At 38.4% G+C, this 19,845-nt stretch overlaps 1 protein-coding gene across 3 annotated transcripts in view; it reads right to left on the reverse strand.

Moving 5' to 3' along the window:
• Positions 1–2,178: 2,178 nt before the first annotated feature.
• pik3r5 (phosphoinositide-3-kinase regulatory subunit 5) overlaps positions 2,179–19,845 on the reverse strand; it is a 28,797-nt gene continuing 11,130 nt past the window's right edge. For 2 of the 3 annotated variants that reach the window (XM_014476146.2, XM_023334665.1), the window contains exons 2-18: positions 18,674–18,789; positions 14,966–15,081; positions 14,805–14,873; positions 14,314–14,452; positions 13,819–13,888; positions 12,501–12,678; positions 12,247–12,412; positions 11,443–11,511; positions 10,509–11,356; positions 9,418–9,543; positions 7,781–7,912; positions 7,575–7,668; positions 7,090–7,166; positions 6,090–6,183; positions 4,844–4,926; positions 3,520–3,635; positions 2,179–3,320 (exon numbers count right to left, since the gene is read on the reverse strand). In XM_014476146.2, coding sequence (XP_014331632.1) covers positions 3,170–3,320; positions 3,520–3,635; positions 4,844–4,926; positions 6,090–6,183; positions 7,090–7,166; positions 7,575–7,668; positions 7,781–7,912; positions 9,418–9,543; positions 10,509–11,356; positions 11,443–11,511; positions 12,247–12,412; positions 12,501–12,678; positions 13,819–13,888; positions 14,314–14,452; positions 14,805–14,873; positions 14,966–15,081; positions 18,674–18,773 — 2,628 coding nt within the window. In that variant the 5' untranslated portion in view covers positions 18,774–18,789 and the 3' untranslated portion in view covers positions 2,179–3,169. The remainder of the gene's footprint in view (positions 3,321–3,519; positions 3,636–4,843; positions 4,927–6,089; positions 6,184–7,089; positions 7,167–7,574; positions 7,669–7,780; positions 7,913–9,417; positions 9,544–10,508; positions 11,357–11,442; positions 11,512–12,246; positions 12,413–12,500; positions 12,679–13,818; positions 13,889–14,313; positions 14,453–14,804; positions 14,874–14,965; positions 15,082–18,673; positions 18,790–19,845) is intronic. The other variant, XM_023334666.1, reaches the window with a different exon arrangement.

Genomic DNA, 19,845 nt, shown 5'->3' on the forward strand with positions numbered 1-19,845 from the left:
ACAGCATGTTGAGGTTAATTTGGGAGGAACCGGATAAGACAATATATTTCTGGTTGTCAGAAGAAAATGATATTGCTGCATTTAGAGTATCATTGGTGAGTGAACAAAGTACTACAATAATAACAGTACTAATATAACTCATGCAATGCTGATTGAAAGGACTATGTATTTTAACAAAATATTAGAATGAGGGCTTGATATCAGCAGAACAAGGGAGTCCCCAGGAGGGGCACTCTGCAGTACCTCCTCTAAGGACTCCAAGAAGGGTGGGTAATCTGAACTGTCGTTCGGTCAGTAACCACAAACAACAGTCAGGACCCGTCCCCCCACTCGTAGGTGGAGGGAGACTACCCTCTCGTTCACTGGGGTAAACCCCAACATACAGGTGCCGAGAGGGGGAGCAACAAGTATGCCCACTCCTGCCCGACACCTCTCACCGTGGGCAACTCCAGAGTGGAAGTGCTATGTCCCTCTCAAGGAGACTGGTTCCAGAACCAGAGCCATGCGTCGAGATGAGACCGACTATTTCAAACCCCTCCATCACAATAAGGTGGCAGCCCAAGGAGATGTAGTTACACCCTTAATAGAAAATATTGTAAAAGCAAAAAAAAGATAAATCACAGCCTTATTTGAGGTGATTTCACTTAAAATATAGTGCAATCCAGACAACATTAGAAGGAAGTGCAGCTGCTTCTACCGCATTTCTGCTGAAACCGAAAAATGACTACTAAATCATAAGAAAGCAGAAGCTGAAACTCAGAGGATTTACCACACTTGGTTTGGCAGCACTTTAACTTAGTCCATTATTGTCCTGAAAAAAATGTTGTTCTACTTTTAGAATATATTAATAAAGTCCTCAAAGTTAAAGTCTATTCTCTGATATCTGTGTTCTGTGTTTCTAATTCAGACAATGATTTTTTTTATCATTATTCTTTTTGAGAAGCTTAAAATACAACACCATTACAAACAAAGACACTCTTTGGCTTATGGCTTAGCTTGGAGCTGCTGCAGGTAATGAGCAAATTAAGGTTTTCATGTTTGTCAACACCAATACTGTATGCAAAAGATTAGTTTCACTTGTTTAAAGAGATAACTTAGTAGCTAAATCCTATTGGTCAAATGCATTTGATTAAATTAGCATTACTATGTGTGAGCAACTCTATAAAAGCAGGAGTGTTTGTCAGTTCAGAGGTTAAAGATCTGTCATTGAGAATACATCAGCAATAACCTTAGAGAAGCAACTGTTCCTCTCCATCTGTCTGGAACTTTTTAGAAGTTTATGTCTTTGACTTGGAGTTCACTAATATTCCTTCCAAACACTTTCAGACAGAGACCAATATTCTCAATATTCTGAAAAACGTACACCAGTTACATTGTGCAATACTCAAAGAAGTTACAAAATACCCCGGAGCTCCATCTCAGACTCTACAGCCCCCGGTATATTAAGAGTTAAAAGTTCATGACAGCACGTTAGAAAACTGATCAAGTTTGGCTTTTAAAGGGGCTTCAAGAAAGTATTAGTTTTACCCCTTGTAGACTGCCATTGCAAATGCATCCAAAACTATCACTCAAAAAGGTTATATATTTCTACCAGTAGTGCCTGTTGACCACAGGTAGCATCTAAAAATATTTACCTGCCTCTGAGGAGTCAGTTATGACTAATTATACCTGATTGTACAGAGTGCATGCCAAAATGTCTATTGATCCTAAGTTCTATAATTAAACTGAAAAATCTCTGCCTTATATAGAATTTGATGGGAAAAAACCTGAAAACATATCATTGTAAATAAATCCAGGCACTAGGGGTTAGGGATGTGAACAGTTATGCAAGCAGGTCAGTGCAAGTTATTCATTGTTTCCTCTAACATTTGTTTTTCAGTTAAATACAGATTATGTTTGAATAAATGTGCCACATTATAGAAAGAAAGTTCTGAAATGATTTCTAATTACCTTTAGATATTCTGAAAACTATATATAAACTTATATACATATATATACACACACACACACATTTATAGCTGCGGTTAACCTATTAGCCACTTTTCTAAGGCATTTGAAATAAACAGTAGCAAGTACGAAGGGGTTTCCTTTTGAAAAAATTTGATTGTTTTATGATGGGTGCAATATCGCTTACAAATAAATACATTACTTTTTGATTAGAGAAAAAACTCCCAAAAATTACAAAATACATTTTATTGTTATGCGCTGTATTATATTTTCAGAAAGTGCAGTTATCGGTAATCAGTTACATAGGAAGATGTCCTTGTGAGTGCATTTTGCAGCACCATCATATCCATCTCTATTCTTGATCATTTTATCATCTTAAAGTTGGATTGTAATTACTTTGCCCCATGATATATTACAGTACTTACAGAGATTTCAAATTATGTTTACATGTGCCATAGAGTGGAGGTTTAATGAAAAGTCAACAGAGACCCCTAGTGGTCATATTTATAGCTGCGGTTAAAACTGCGACAGAAGTAGCTCCTTGGGAGAAATATTATCAGATTATGATACACATAAAAACATAATTGAATCAAATAAAAGTTATAGTACATGGAATATGAAATATCTTAAGACCAAAGAATTTACATGTTGTACATCTTATAGTGTGCTTTCTCAGATTTTGTCAAATAATCTGCAATGGGTCAGAATTGATGGTCATGTGGCTTGACCAAAACACGTTGTCATGGTGATTCCAGAGTAAATCCCATCTTACCTGTTAATTTTAATATTTACCCTGATCAACCATTATATGTTCTAATGTAAATGTGGTCAAAGTCAGTTCTGTCTACAAACTCAAAAAGAGGAACTCAGAACAAAGCAGTCAAACTTAAAACGTTCTTTTATAACAGCAAAGGCCTGCATTGCACAGATAAAACCCATCCTGTCTCCAGACACTCTTGGTTTAATACGAGTAAAGAGTACTGGTGTGGTCAGAGGACAGCCAAGCCCGGAGTTCATTGTGCAAGGGCTTAGTTTCCAAAACCTGCATTCAAAGTCAGCCATATTGGATTGAATCCAACTATTAAAAAAACAAAACAACAAACAGGCACAACCACGTAAAGTCCTGAGTGCTTTTCCTCCTGCAGTGTGTGCAAAGTGTACAATGAATGGCAATGCTGAAGATCTTTCCGATAGAATCCAGTGACACCAGTGATGAACGTTTTCAGGGCAGAGCCCCGCTGAAGGTTACGATGGGTAGGCAGAGCAGAGAGCAGAAGGTTGGGTTGAGAGGCTGGATCTGAGCAGAGGCCTGGGATTTTCTTAGCCTCCAGTCAGTGGAGCTGTCAGGTTTGTAGCACACAGATATTTCACATCTGGATGAGACAGGAGGACACACAAGGGTTAGAAAACACTTGAGCATGAGTCAGCAGATAAGAAAATGGCACACCTTAAGAGACAATACAATGAGATCAGATGGTAAATTATCTGAAAAATAAAGTTAATTTCTCAGCATGTAGCAGCATTATTTCTATCAAGGAATCTGTTTTATTAATTTCTCATTTGATTCCATACCTGGTGACACTTTGCAGTATCTTCTTTTCATCCTGGTCCAGACAAACAGCAAACGTCGTGTTTCCAGCTCCACTGACCTGCACCTTGTCCACCTTCACCTCAGTCATGGTGAGCTGCTACAAAGATGAGCCAAACAAAAGCAATAAATCTTTGGGTTGGTTAAAGCACTAAGAAAGCTTCACATTTTCTCCATATAGAACCATAAACTTCAAGGTGGTCTATTTGGATTGTAGGTGACAGACCAACACAAAGTTGTGCTTAACTGTGCAGTGAAAGAAATACAAGCAATGTTAGGTTTTTTGTGTGACATGTTGTGTTTCACATGCAGAACAAAATGTCAAATTTTGGTTCCATCTTATCTGAGCACTTTATTTGCACACGCTAGCTATAAAATGGCTTGTGGCAAATTTGCAAAGAGTACTTCCCATAGTTTTCTTTTAACAATGGGAAACTTCCATGATGGCCAGATTTGAAGTGCACAGCCAATAGATGTCCCGTCATAGGTTCTCCTATTGAAGCTGTAGATAGTTTTGCAATTATGCCATACTATTTGAATAACCCTTTGAACACAGCTTGAGGTATTATTTTATAACCCAACCCTGCCTTAAACTTCTAAACAACTTTCTCCTGCACCTGTTTGCTGTGCTCCTTCATCTCCTTTGTCTTCATAAAGATGTTTGAATTAGCTGACTCCTCAAGATAATAGATTAAACTGTTTTTTTATGTATGGCATAAAATATAGATAAATCTAAATGCACTTGTCCCTTCCCAGATTATTTCTTTAAAAAAAAAAAACTTAACCATGCATCATTTTTGTCCCAATTCACAATTATTACAAATTTCTACTGGTTTTCTTAAAATTCCGGTAAAAAGCATTGACATTTGTGGTTTAGTAAAACAAGATGTGGAAATTTTTAAGAGACATGAATACTTTTGCAAGGCATTGTGCAGAAAACGGATTTGTTGTACTTTGGTTAATTATAAGAAATTGAAACCAGCCTTCGCATAACATTTTAAAATGACTGAAAACTCTTAAGTGCGTGAGAGACTGAGCTGTAATGTTGAGAAAACTTTTTTTTTTTTTTTGCTAAGGCGCAAAAACAAATATTCTGTGTTGTGGGTTTTTGCTCTATCGAGCCGCTTGTGTGAAAAGCTGCTTTCATTTGTGTTTTTATTTGTGAAATCAGAGCATACAATGCTATCAAAGTCAAATTCAGATCTGCGTCTTTGTAGGCTCAGAGCTGCAAAGTTGTTTGCGACACCGATACGCGACACCGTTCCAACCACAAACCACTGAGACGGGCTGATGTCACGTCAAGCTTACCTGGTTGTAGCCCTTCTTGCTTTTGCCGTTCTGTCTCTTCAGGACCTCAGTCATGGTGAGCTGCAGACACTCCATCTTCGAATCTGGCACAGATTTATGTAAACATTTAGAACACTTTCGCCTCTGACAGAAGTTTCACACACTTCAAGGCTTTCAACATGGGAATATGTTAAAAAGTGACAAGTACTGTATATACATCAGATATACTTGGAGACCTTTTACAAATGAGTCTCTTGTTGCAGTCGCAACACTGCTGTAGAAATGCTGCAAAAATCAAACCTTTAATTAATTTGAGTTTCTCAGTTTGATGGGGGCGTTTTCCCAGTTTTGGTCACTATGGAGTAACACAAGTACAACAAGCCAATAGGAGTTTGTTAATAAGTCTCATCGAGATAAAACGGGCTCACAGCTATCGACTAGACTGAGGTTAGGCAACCTAACAACAGGAAACTACTTTAGATTAAACCAGCCAGTCAAATCTGACTTTATTGTGAGCGAGGGAAAAGTAAAGCAGTCATCTTTCATCAAACTGTTGGTCCTGTAATTACATGCACTACTCTTTGCTTCATGCAACTAGAGAAAACTGCTGGTGTATCATTACATAACTTTAAACTGCAGTAACTGTGTGATAGAAAATTAACGTTTTGTAACCTCGGCAAGGCTTGATACCACTAACCAGTCAATCCTGAAGCTGCCAGGACCTCACAGACATCTGTGTGCAAGTTTTTAGCTGATAGCTCTTTGGAAATCCCCTTGTTGGTATAAAAATGCTCTTTAAATTCCATCAGACTATTGCATCTTTGCTATTTGTCCTATATTTAGTTAAGGAAATTCTAACAAAGTGGGTTTTACTGACAGACTACTGCTTGCACAATGCCTAATTTGGTTCTTTGCCAAGTTACCCATTATTAGTACATGAAACTGGCTCATCTCTTACTTTTCTAGAACAGTTCAAACAAAGGCTAGATGGCATTAACTTAAATATGACCTTTTGTACTGGTCTGAAAATGAGTGCAAAAAGTAGCAAATGTGCAATGAAAAACACAAAATGTCCTTCAGACAGCCTGAAGAACCATTATTTCAGACTGCTTAGAAGGATAAAAGAAAAGAGCAGTGTACGACTCAAAGGTTGTGAACAATACTGCTATTTAAAAAAACAAAACTTTAATCTTCTGTCAGATATAGAAACAAAAATACATGCGCATTAATCTGCAGCCATACATTAGCGCATCAAATAGTGGCCTACCTAGTTCCTCAGGGTTCTTGCATGCTTTGATCAAGTTCATTGAAGTACAGACTTTGGTTTCTCTTTTCCACTGGCTTCTTCCACTAACAACCACCTGAATGAGAAGGAAAGATGGATGAATAAAACACTCTAAAGCAGTGAAAACTGACAGTGTAACGCGGGAATCAATAAAACAGAGTTCTGACTAAGAGTGAGTAACTGCATACAGCCAATGTGTTGCATTATGTGATGGACACAACATGTAGGGAATGGATGAGTGAAACAGAGATTTTTTTTTATCACAAGCTGGAGTTATGATTGAAATATGTGAAAGTTTTGTCTTTTCAAAACAAAACAGATGTGTATCACTAATACCCAACTAGAATGCATGAATGTAATGGTCACGCATATAACGTTGGTGTTGTTCACATCTGATCAGCATGAATTTATCAATATAACATCAAACATTGACCTTTCAAAATGGTTCTTCTTAGCACATTTTATAGGCTGGAATATAGAGAAAATATTTGAAACATTTCAAATCCACCATAATCCATAACACTGAGACGTTTAAACAGCAGAAAGAGCAACTTTGCTGTACTCTGTTTGGCTTTCCTGTTATTGTTTATCTATTGACACTAACGATAGTAGTTTCTCTCCCTTGGTAACAGCGTCCACACAGAAGAGTGTTGTCGTTGGCCTGACCTGGTAGCTTTTAGGTGTGGTTAGCTAAAAAAAAATCTAACTAAGCTGATTCTAATTAGATTTCTCAGTGCACATCTAGTAAAAATGTTTCAAAAACATTGAAAGTATGTGAGCATGACCTTTTTCAGGACAGAGCACTCGTTTTGAGGATGTGATTTTGCTAGTCTAGTGAAAGTGACAGAAACTGAAAGCAGCTAATTTTATTAAAAGAGGAAAATCAGCAAGAGCTAAAAAAGTGGTGTGCTTTATCACTGAAAAAAACACATTTAAGACTACAGCTTTTACAGAATGCAGTTTTAACTTGTGATTGCCTTACCCTGTTGTAAACCACCTCGAGTGTAAGAGGCACTGCTTCTCTGTCTCCATCAATGCCGAAGCGTTTGCTGGCAGCACCTGGAATAAAAAACAGGACCTACGTTTAAACCAACATCACCATAACAGTTTGGGTTATATATTAAAGCATAACGCATTCCATTATTAGATATACTACCTATTAAACCAAAATATGTTTTTATGCAATGTTTGGTGCCGGAATTTTTTTTTCCATATATTAGCTGCAAAACAAAGGGTGTGGTCAGCTGTCCCTGAATATTTACTTCTGTTTGGAAATGAAAAACCAGAAGTGCAAGCAGCAGTAACTAACGAGGTGAAAGAAGAAGTGACGTTAATGGTGTCATAAAAAAGCAGTTGTTCCTCTTCTATGAATACAGCCCCCATTCATTTTTAACCGATGATGCATTTAACTGCATAAAAATGTGTAGAGGTTGCTAGGTTATGTGCTTGCTTGCGTGCCACACTCACCCATGGCCTTGATGGCTCGTGTTCCTGCGGTGTGACCCAGCTCCAGGGAGTGAACAAACACCTCGGTCCTCCTCTCTCCACATGCCAACATCAGCTGCAAAACCCGAAGTATGAGAATCACTCAGAGGATTGTGGTGAAGCATGTCATTAAGGAGGATGTTTAAAGAGACAAGGGTGCGTATCATAGTTGAGTGAGCGTGAATTACCTCAGCCTGATAAAGCTGGATGAGAGCCGGACGTGCTGCGTAGCGGCAGTAGTACAGAACCAAGTCGGCCAGGATGGGCAGACGCTGCTCATAGGAGCTATCGTAGGAGGCCGACTCAGTTTTTGAGGTTTGCTGAAACAACATTTAAATATGAGCGTAAAGTTCCAGGCAGGGCAGTGCAAGCAAGGTTGAAGCATGACATCAGACATCACTAAATCACAGTGCATTCCAAAAGTAATAACGCAGAAGCTTTTTATTTTTGTCTTGTTACAGCCTTTTTTATGATTTTATGTGAGAGACCAACAGTGGAATTAAAAGGCCTGGGTTATAAGCCTGGCGGGCCACCAGGCTTTGCTTGTACTCCCACCAGGCTAAGCATTGTTAATTTTTTAAAAGTCTTTTTAAAATGTTAGCATTTTTAAGACTTTATAGTTGGTGTTCAGGTGTTAAACTTCCAATCTTTTAATAACACATAATTATCAAGTGATATTTTCAAATTTCCTGTCAAATTTAAACATTTTTTAACTCAAAAACAAGACGGGCCACTGGGCTTGGCAAGTTTTCTGGGGGAAACCTTGAAAGGACATGTTTTTGAATTTGCCTTAGAAATAAAAAAAAAGAGAGAATTGAGTCAATGCATTGTTCTGCTTTCTGCAATAGTAGATGTATTTTACAGGCTTTCCTGTATCTCTCTTCCAGCTTTGTACATCTAAACCAAATTCTTCACCCCTTTTTTGCAGCATCCAGAGCATCAATGAACAAGAGTTTCAGGTTTTAACACGTTTTCAATTGATCTGGACTTTGATGGAACCTTTTTAACATTAAGTATGAATATTTAATCAGTTTCACTGTAGCTCTGGCTGTATGTCTAGGCTAATTTTCCTTCTGCAGCGTCTCTCGCAGGGATTTTGTTCCACGACAGATTGACATTTAGCTCCTTACATTTCCCAATCAAAGGCATCCCAACATCATGGTGACACCATTCTCCATAAATACCAAAAAACTTAATTTTGGTTTCATCTGACCAAAGCATAACTTTCCACTTGTTTACTGATTCCCCTAAAAGGATTGTTAGTAAAATACAAATGGGACTTTTATGTTTTTTTTTCTTTTTTTAAGTGGATCTCTTCAGGACTCTCTTCCACAAAGCTAAGATTTGTGCAGTTCACAACAATTGGTAGTCTTTTCAACAGACTCTTCTTTCTGAACAATTAATCAGAATTACCATAGACATCTTGGCTGTTTCTTTCATCATATCTCACAGTGATCCACTCTAATTTAGGTGGAAAGCCATGTCCTGGTGAGTCTGAAGTTGTGTCATACACTTTCCAGTTATTTTAATGGGTAAAAGGGAAAGGTGTCTAAAGAACATTAGAAAACCATGTGTGCCTTTTCTTCCACTTCATAATTATGCACTACTTTGTGTTGCTCTATTACATATTTCAAATAAAACACATTAATGTTTGCAGTTGTAACATGACATGAAGTCCCCGCATACCTCAGTATTTATCACTCAAAATGATAAATACTGAGGTGTTTCTACACCTCAGTAATTGCAAAAAAATTTACTTTTTACATTCTTTTCACAGAATGTAAAAAGAACAAAAAAATAACCAGTGAAAGTCGACATTCTGTACCTGGCAGACGACGTTGGTAGGCAACTTGAGGAGACTGAGGGTGTTTCTTTCGTACCACGGGTCCAACATGCCCAGGAGATGTGCAATGTCATTAGTGCTGTCGCCTGTGCCTGTGTGGTTCTGGTCCTAATAAGGCAAAAACAACATGTGCTACTTCACTTTTGCATTCCATGTCGGCATCAGTAGTTAGGCAGGTTTAAGGCTTTGTGAAATCCAGTTATTTTTTCAACCTGTTTATTGGTTTTGCTCTGTGTTGCTGTTGCTACGTTATTGAATGACCTGGGCATATTTGGATCATTTGGGCCCGACCAGCTCAGTCTGTCATGGGTTCAAAGAAGAATTCCCTGAATCCAACTTCACCACTTTATGTTTGACTTTTGTTTTCCTCATTCATCACATTCATGCCTGGAATTTACACACCCGTGATTTACTGACTGACATATTTCATGAGCTAATTCATGGTTTAATTTAAAGTTAAAATTAAAAACTCTGGTGTCCTGTCTTCCTTTATTTTGTATGATTTTCAGGCAGCAGTAACAAAGATTAGAAACAAAAGACTGAAATTCATAAAGTTCTCAGTCCATCTATGATCATTTAAAAAATATATATAACCATAACATTAATTTTGAATTTACAGAAGAAATTGCAGTTGAAATCTGGCTGGCTTACCAGATAAAGTCATTAAATATTATATCCAAATATTGTATTTGTTTTCAAACTTTTCGCTCTTCCAGAATACCAGTGCAACAACACCTCATCTTTAAGTGTTTCGTCTGACTTGGGTTCTGTGTAAACTGGGTTATCTATAAATAAAAATTGTTATTCTCATTTCCTGGAAAACAATTTTAACATTTGCATTGCACAATATTTGCATTTAATAAACGGCATTTCTAATCTCATCTTTCTGTAGAGTAGATAGTTTTCAGTTTCTTATCTGGAAACTGGAACTGATTGATCCTTGACAGAAAAGCGATGCGTTTACATCAGGGAATTTCCCAATCCATTTTTTTTTTTTTTACATGGAAGCTATGAATAAACAGATAAGAAAAACTTAGGATATTAAATAGTTTAATCAGTTTTTCACTACTCACCCAGGAAAGGCCTGATCCTTTCGGAGATCCAGTTTGAGGCAAAGGAGTGGAAGACCTCCGATGACCGAATCCTGAGTCTCTCTTGACCGGCACAAAGTAGAACTGCAGGTTAAAGGCTCTTGTAAGACGAGGACATGTGCTCTCTTTCCTCCTCAAGCTGCTGTAAGCCCGGGCCACCTTCCCTGCTACATGATCCGCACCGAACACCACCACTCTTAACGTGGTACTCTTATTGTCCTCATCGCTGCTCAGGATGGGCCTCCTTCGAAAGCAGATGTGTTGTAGCGCTTGGTTTTGGAGCCTTGGCAGAGAATCAGAGCTGAATAATTTCACCTGCTGGGGCAGAGAGTTGGAGCGAGTCTCCCGCACCACCAGAATGTCTTTAGATTCAGAGTTGCCCAAGCTCTTAGCCCTGGAGAGCATCCTGGGATTCTTGGGTTTAATAAATAGTCGGTGGAGGTGCTGGCTGAGGCGAGTCGACACCTTGCTCGACTTCGGAGAATACTTCTCAGCTACAGGAGAGGAGCTGATGTAGTCGTCGGAGTCGTCGAAGTAGTCGCTGTCAACCCCAGATGTGACAGAGAATAGGGAAGGAGGGTAGGACTCGGAGGTCAGAGACATGGTGGAGAACATGGAGTCTTTGGAGGTGGTAGAGGTGGAGGAGATAGTGGAAAAGGTAGAGACACGGTGACTGCCATTACAGACTAGAGAAGAACCCACTTCTCGACCTTCCTCGTCATCTTCGGTCCCATCCTGCTCGTCATCAGAATCATCCTCCTTTTCCTCCACAGCCTCCTCAGAGGCGCCAAATTCATCAACGTCAAGGTCCACAATGGTGTGGAGAACGTCTGTTCAAGTCAAAAACATTCAGATCAGCTGTGGAGAATATTAGAGAAGCATCTAGATTGTAACTGTATTAAGCTGCAGAATTTACCGAAGTTATCCTTTTCCCAGTGAAACATGTACGTTTTGGCTGTGGGTAAAGGTAAAGTCTGAAGGTTTCCTGGAAATGAGCAAAGAACAAGTGGAATATGGTCAGATTCCAGCTCACATGGTAATATCTTTTTATGTTAGATCAGGAGATACACAGAGAACTTTACTGATGACCAAAATCAACTAACTTTACTCATCTGGTCCAGATTGGTAATCGGTGTGTCCAAAATTAAAGATTGGATATTTTTCCACTGAATGAACACAGTGGAAACGGATATTACACACAGTCATAAACATGACATAGCACCTGTCATGAACATGAAGGCGTCTTCATGAATGTTTATGACTATCATGAAGTGTCATTTGGTATATACTGACACTTTTATAGTTGCATTAGAAGTGTCAACTTACCATTATTTGGTAAATGATGACTTTTATGCAAAATAATTACATTAAAAGTCAATTAAAAAAACTTTGTTTATGACAGTGCGATGTCAAACAAAACACACCCCTTCAAATATAGTGTACCTTTAAAATGAAGTGACAGGAAGTGCAGAAAGGTGTTAGAAGATTCTACAGAAGAATGCCAGGTGTTCATTTAGACAGCTTTGTTTACACAGAGGGTGAGATTTCATCAAATAACAGAAAGCTAAAGCTATTACAGCCAAGTTAATCGATTTTAGTCTTTTGAATAGCCCAGCTCTTTCTGTTATGGATCTTGGATTGAGTCCTTGGATTAGGAAAATGTTAACAATCCTTCCAGCCATATCCTAAACCTCTTGCTTATTGCTAAGCATCATCTTACCATCAGACATCCTCCCATTAGACGAAGGGATTTTAAGTGTCTTCCTCAAACGCTCCAGTTCTTGGATAACATGACTTCGAGCTGTACCCGGATCACTCATGGCGGCCGTCTCCAAGATGTCGCTCACCAAGGAGAAAATCTCCTTCAGCTCGCTCACAGTTTTTGGCTACAAAAGTAAAAATTTTAAATTAAGCGTGTTTTCTCTCATGTTTTATGGTACACAAAGGACTTTGCGTCCAGCTTTGGGAGCGTACCTCCAGGGCCTTGTGGATAATTTGCAGAGGATACTTGGTGCCCAGCGCAGACTGGAAGGCGTGTTTAATCAAGGTGATGTAGGTGTCTTTCTGCGAGTGCTGAATGCGACTCAGCTGCTCGGCCACGGCGAGAAAGTCGGCAGGAACCTCATCGGGGTTCATCAGCAGCACAGTACTGCTGGCAGCAGAGAGATAGAGTCAGGCAGAGTTCAGTGTCACGCAGGGAGTGATGCAAACAGGATGCTACATGGTTGTTTATGAGATTATCCGTGTGAGGAAGGGTGAGAATGGGGGATTTCCAAGATCAAAACAGTTCTCCCCAGAACAGGAGATACTATTAAAGTAGTTCGAGAAAACAGTGTGGGCAGCAGTTCCATTTTTTACTGTGTTAAAGTGTGACATCACATCAGATATAGAACCATTAGAAATTAAAAGCAGAAGTTGCAGAGCTAAATCATATTCTAATTTGGACAGAACATGAATAGTCCTTTGCAAAAAGACTATTTACAGCCACAAGCTTTAATGTTGGGATTTTAGGTGACAGATCAACACGTAAAAAGTGAAGAGTGGTAGGTTAAATTAAATCCAATGCAACCAACTGGCTTCAGAAGAAACCTGATTAGCACACAGAGTCAATCTGTGTCCAATTTAACATCAGCTTAAATTTAGCTGAAGGTTTCAGAAGGTTATTAGAGAATGTTAAAGAACAAGAATCATGAAGACCAAAGAACACAGCAGACAGGGAGAGCTTTTTTAAACCCTGCCTTAAACCCTTGAAAAAGAGTCTAAAGCAATCAAAAACATGGCGTCTACAAACTGAGTGTTCAACAAATCTGGTGTGGTAAGGAGAAAGCCATAAGCAGTTGTGTAGGGGAAGAAAGTGCTCTGATCAAAGGAGATGCAAACTGTTTGACCTACATGCAAAACACAGTATGGAGGAAAATGCACATCATCCTTAACACACCATTGCAATAGTGAATGGTGGCACTGACACCATCATGTTATGGGGACAATGAATTCAGAGTTGATAGAAAAAACGGATGAAGTTAAAAACGGGGAAATCTTTGGGGGGAAAACTTATTGGAGGCAGTAAAACACTTCAGACTGGACTGGATGCTCAACTTACAACATTGCAAAAAAAAATGGATAGATTTTGTTGTTGGTCAGTCACCTAAAATACATTTTAAGCCTGTGAGAATAACACCATAGATTCTTATGTACATTTTTCAATATGCTACAGCGAAAGGAATTTGTTTCATATTATAAAGTCTTTAGCAAATGTTAAGTTCCAGGTAGGAACTACACAATGTGCACATACATGGTCTTTGAAGTATAGTCCGAGCTGTTCAGACCCTGCTCTTCTCTAACCAGCCTCTGAAAGGAAATTCCTGTGAGAAAAGTGAAAAAAAAATAAAAGCAGATAATCAGCCAAGATCAGCACAGCCACCTGTAAGGTATAACTACCTACTACCCAACAGACATTCATTCAGATTATTCAAATTATTTCATTCAGTTTATCTGATGGCATTTCCATTGGTTATTTCTGTAAACTTCACTGCTCCACTGTTCCTGATTTTTGTTCCGTAGAGGTTACAGATACATCCGCTTTCACAGAAGAAGAAGTGCCCACAAATCCCGAAGCTGGGACATCATTCTGTCCCGCCCTGATGCTGCAGTTCACAAAATCATCATCTTAAATGCAAAGCCTAAACTTGCCACCAGGAGGAGTGCTCTCCTAATAACTGCAAACATTTATTAAGGTCGTCCTGTTAGAAACAAAAAGAATCTGAAACTAGTGTCTCTTTGTATTTACCAGGTGCCTTGATCTCCATCTGCAGCATGGAGAGGAGCTCTCTGCACACACTGCAGTACGGCTCCGGCCAAGTGAGGAAGCTGTAAAACACCTCCAAGGCTTCCTCCAGCAGCTCAGTGTCTGGGGGACAATATGGAGTCTGCAACCAAAACATAAATGAGATATTTAGCTAAACAAAATTATTGCTCTGGGATAGGCTAAATGAACATATTAGCTACATTACTCGCATTTAAAAGTGCAATTTCATATTTTTCTTTCTTGTATTTCCACTGCTTGTTGTAATTAGTTACTTTAGGTGCATCACTTTGAACATTTTTTTCTAGCTTGCGTGTAACACTTCAAACTAACCTCATGAAGGTTTCAGTAGAGGAACTACAAAAGGTGACCTGATGAACAGAGTTTTCCTACGTGTGCTTTGGATGGTAAATCGTTTTTCTTTGGCTAAAAAAGGTTAGCTGTGCTGATGACATTTGCATTTGGAGAGGTCGTACCTGCAGCAGGGTGGAAGTGAACATAATGGCGAGGGGAGCCACCAGTTCATACTGACACTGATCCTGAGCCTGGACACACACACAGGGAAAAAGAGATGCTTAGTGAGCACTGAATTAATATCATTCTGCAGTGTGAATGATCTCTTTGAACGGGTGGTCACCTCTTTAGTCTTCCTGATGATCTGTTGCAAAAGGATGAGGAAGTTCTCAGGATCTCTTTTGACGAGCTCCTCCAAGCTCCAGCGATTCATCGACTGACCAGCAGAGCACATCAGCACTGAAATGCGGTAGCGAGCACAACACATGTGTGTGATATAAATGGGACCGAGCTAATAGATCAATCTTTTTTTAAATACAGTAGGCATAAATAGGGTGCTTGATTTTAAACGACTTGATAGAAATAGAAATAGGAGCAATGAAAGATGAAAGGGAAAATAAAAACAATAATTAACAAGCGTCTTTTAACATAAAGTAATAAATTGTGAGACTAATGCAAAGTTGCATGACAAAGAACAAACCATGTTTAGAAGACTTTGTATTATATCTGTAATGTGACAGCAGTAACTCCTCTGTTCCACATGTCATTCTTTGTGATTTATCCAGAACATTAAAAATGACCAATTAATGCAACCATGCCAATCTTTGCACACCCTGCTTGACCATTGTAGCTTTTTGCCACCATTTGGGGCAGCCTATTAAGTTGGGCTGAATAACTGGAAGCATTAGTTATTCTTCCTCGACTCACTACACTGCCTTCTGTCTTATCTAGACATATTCGCTTCATTTTTGAAGCACAGCTACTCTTGTATAGTAGATGTGTATTAGTCTTAAGTAAAAGCAATGAATAATAATGGACTGGTTAGACTAAAATACAATCACATTAACAAATTAACTTCTTTGAAATCAGTTGTTTAATAGAAAACATTGCAATTAATTTTATAATCATGACAACATCAAAACAGAGTCTTCAAGACTCCAAATGTCAGTAGCAACATGTTTTAATGGTGTGTTTTGTCACCTTTTTATAGCAACCTGTACACGATCTAGTTATATATCTGATTGTACAAGATTATTTAGATGTGTTTCCTGTTGCAAAAAATTGTAAATAAGTTTACCATCTAAACATACAGATTTACAACAACAAATTGCAAAATAAAGAAGCGCTACAATAAAATATGTTGAGTGACTAGAAGATAATTAAAACTTTTAGAACAGACCCTCTCAGCAAAGATTTTAAAAATTTTAAGAAATACCGTGTGCTTGATAAATGAACAAGTAAATGTTCTGTTTTACGGAGCAATTGAAGTGTTTCAACAGTTTGAAACAGAAAGTCGAAAACAACAACAGAGAATCAAGATTACCCCGTTTAAAACCACACTCACTTGATATGTTTCACACCTACAAAGCCAGCTGAAAGGTGAAAGTACCTCTGCAACAATAACTCTACAAGTGTGCATGTATCTTTAGAGCTCAGATTCCAATTGAACAACAAAACTTAGTTTATTAATGTTACACAGAAATATTTGTAGATGACACATCAGAACGTTTCTGCTCTAAATACCTATGATGATTATCTCCAAAAACATTGAAGAAGTTGTTTCATAATCACTTGATTTACTGGCAGCTCTTTAGGTGCCTAATTTAAAAATTAAACTTCTACCTTTACATTATACTGGTACTCTTTAAATTTTATCCTTTTTGCACTTTACATGAATAGTACAAACGAGTAAGTAGTCACAGTGCAGCCTTACATTATCCTTAGAAAGATGCCCTGAAAAAACCTCAAGCTTCAGCTCGAGATTCAATCAGATTTGGGTCGATCAAGGTAAAAACCCTGCTATATACTTCTGTAGTGTTTCATTCTGTGTCACTGGTTGACATACGTGCGACAAAATGTTGATCCTACGCCTTTGTTTTTTTATGCTGTGCGCCGCTGTAACTCCTACCTCATGACGCCTCACTCAGTGCGGTGTGTGCCAACCACTTCCTCCCAGCTGTCTATTTCACGCTACTTCCTCCAACCCCCAATAATACGCTGCTCGGTAGACCTGAAAGCAACAGTGTCACCGGCAACAACATGCTCAAACATCTATGTGTTTATATGTAGTGAGAGCTGTTGCTTGGGATGCCTGTGGCGATAGCGTAGGGTGCTAAGAGGGCGCAAACCGCTGCCTTTTGCAAGAGTCAGTCTCGAGGTTCGGGTGTAAATATTACTCAGAAAATGGACAGCTTTTTAATTTCTGAGAAACAGAAGCGCAATCCCACAAATTTGCTACAACACTTTTAAAAACAGCCTAAGGCCCGAACATCGCAGTATGTGCCAAGTTTCCTCTATACTGCAATCTTGACACACATTTCAAAAACGGTAGTATATTGGGAGTTTGACTTTGTACTCTTGCTGTGTTGTGTCATATAAACAAACATTACTTAGCACAGGGGTGTCAAACTCCAGCCCTCAAGAACCGGTGTCCTGCAGTTTTTAGATGTGCCACAGCTACAAAACACTGGAATGAAATGGCTTAATTACCTCCTTCTTGTGTAGATCAGTTCTCCAGAGCCATTAGGTTTGTTCGTTCGTCTTTCCCTCCCTGGACTTTATACTGTACGTCTTACCCTCATCTTATGTACGTTCGTTCGTTCGTTTGCCTGCCCCACTCCACTCCAGGCGACATTTCCCGTATTCTCAAACCCAACACTTGACAGGTAGGGGGTAAGGTGAGAATTCATCTTTTAACCTGACTGAAGATGAACACATAAACTAAAAACTGGAGCATAGACATTTTTAATGTATTTGTGAGCCTGCCTCTTTATTATTAAATTGAATATAATTTCAGATTTTTGTATAACTTCAGGTTAACTTAGAAAGTGAGCTATTATTGTTACAGGTTAGTTTTCTAAACTACAAAAAAGTAACTGTTAGAGATGCTTAAAAATGAAAAGTTTGACTGATATTGATGTCCGATAATAACACCGGTGTTATGCCAGATTTAGCAATATTTTATTTTTTTATTTTTTTTTATCCGATTACTCGATTAATTGTAAGAATAATCGATAGATTACTCGATTACTAAAATTTCCGTTTACAACAGAACTTCATGTAAGGCATCACTTTGACAAGAAAAATCATGTTGTTCTAATGTCATGAGAACTCAGGACATAAGATCTTGTTAACATTTTAGTTTTATAAAAAAAATTAATCCACACATTAAAGCATATTCTAATTGTTTTCTATGGGCAGCTCAGTTTACAATGTGATCAATATTTCTTCCTCTGTGATATAAAAGTGAAAGGTGGAAAGCAAAAAAAATTCAATATTTAATTTTTTTATGTAAGAGGTTATCTCTTCAGTACCAATTGTAACTACAGTGGATCCCGCCTTTTAATATCACGGATTCACCGATTTATGGATTTTTCTATGGAGCACATCTCCAAATTATTCACACAATATTTGCCTACCTGGGATTTTTTTTCAAGAGAAATCATACTCGATTCCCCAAATATGATATTAGGATTTAAATTTCCATATTTTGTCTTTAAATTTAAATGTAAGGACACAAGTTTCATAGATAACAAAACAAAGCCATGTATGGGTGGAGATGCAGCTTGGTTTCAGGTCAATTTGCCACTTTGTTCTCCTGTTTCAAGCCCATGCATTGGCCAGGGGCAATTGCACAAACCTTTACGTATAGCTTTACATATTTCAACAATCTCTCAGAAAAAGCTGAAATCAAGTTACTTTTTTTTTTAGTCTATAGGGTCTTAAGAGTCACAATGTGGTTTATATTACAGGAACAGTGCAAAACATTCTTGTTAAACCCACTTGAACCAAAGCTAACTTGATAAACATTTATTAGTGTCTGGATTCTTACCGTTCCAGTGCTGAGCCGCTGTGGGACTCTGTCTCAGCCCGTCCAGACAGCGGTCCAGAGCATGCTGGATCCGGTCCTCTGTGCATGTGGTGTGCTGCATCTTCACCACTCAGGTACTGCAGAGAAGCATGAAAAGAAGTGCCGTTATTAACCAGCAAAAGAAATAGCGCCAAGCCCACTCGTGTTTTCAGTGGAATATTATCTGGTAAATGTCGCCGCAGTCATCGATCGTGTCACCTTAAAAACACGTTCTTTTCATGGACACGTTCTTGTGCTACCGTCACCGCTTTGCATAAAGGCACAGCACCCGGTGAAGATGAAAATGAGGCCATGTTGATACACAAACCATAAAGTGTTATTTCTCAGTGAGAGGAAGATCAAGTATACATGTTTTATTATTCAAAAGTTTTGTTGCTATAGTTACAAAGGCCACATCATCCTAAAGCAATCCAAATAGCTTTAAGTTGACTTATTTGAACTTTTCCATCCAGTGTGGTAGCTGAACTTTCTGCAACTTGTTTTATGCCTTTTAAAAAGATTAAAATGAAAGAGTGTTGTATATTTAAAAAATTAAGAAGTGGATAGTTGCTAAATATTGGAGAAACTGCATATGCTTCCAGAGCGTCAAAGGCTCACATATGTGATGAACTTCACTTTTTTTTTTACTTTTTATTCCATCACTACATCTGTCTGTTTTTCTCTGCACCAACTGAGGAAAACCCAGGTGTGGCAACTTGTTTCAGTTCTGTTATGAACACGTCTCATTATATATGAAACAGTGATTTCTCAATCTTGCTCATCCCTCTGAAACCATCAGCTAAGGCTTTAGTGCGGCAGCTCGGTTGCTGCAACCTTTCCAAACCAAAAACACCAACCCATATGTCTAAGGGGAGAACAGAGGTCGGGTAAAAACAGAAGTTTGTTAGAAGAGCACAAGTGCCCACTTATTTCCAAGAAACAGCAGCGGTTTCGTTATTTTTTAAACCTGATCCTTATATTGTAGGCTTGCGCAGCTGATTTAAAAATGTAAAAAATTCTGATTATGTTCCATTTATGAATGTACATAAACATGTATCTAGTTTGGATTTGATCTGTGTGGTGATTACACAAGTGAACTGTCGTTAAACTATCGGAAAAAATTTTAAAGGGACAGTGTCATTTTATAATGACAC

The sequence above is a fragment of the Xiphophorus maculatus genome, chromosome 5 (genome assembly GCF_002775205.1).
Source record: "Xiphophorus maculatus strain JP 163 A chromosome 5, X_maculatus-5.0-male, whole genome shotgun sequence".
Lineage (NCBI taxonomy): Eukaryota > Metazoa > Chordata > Actinopteri > Cyprinodontiformes > Poeciliidae > Xiphophorus > Xiphophorus maculatus.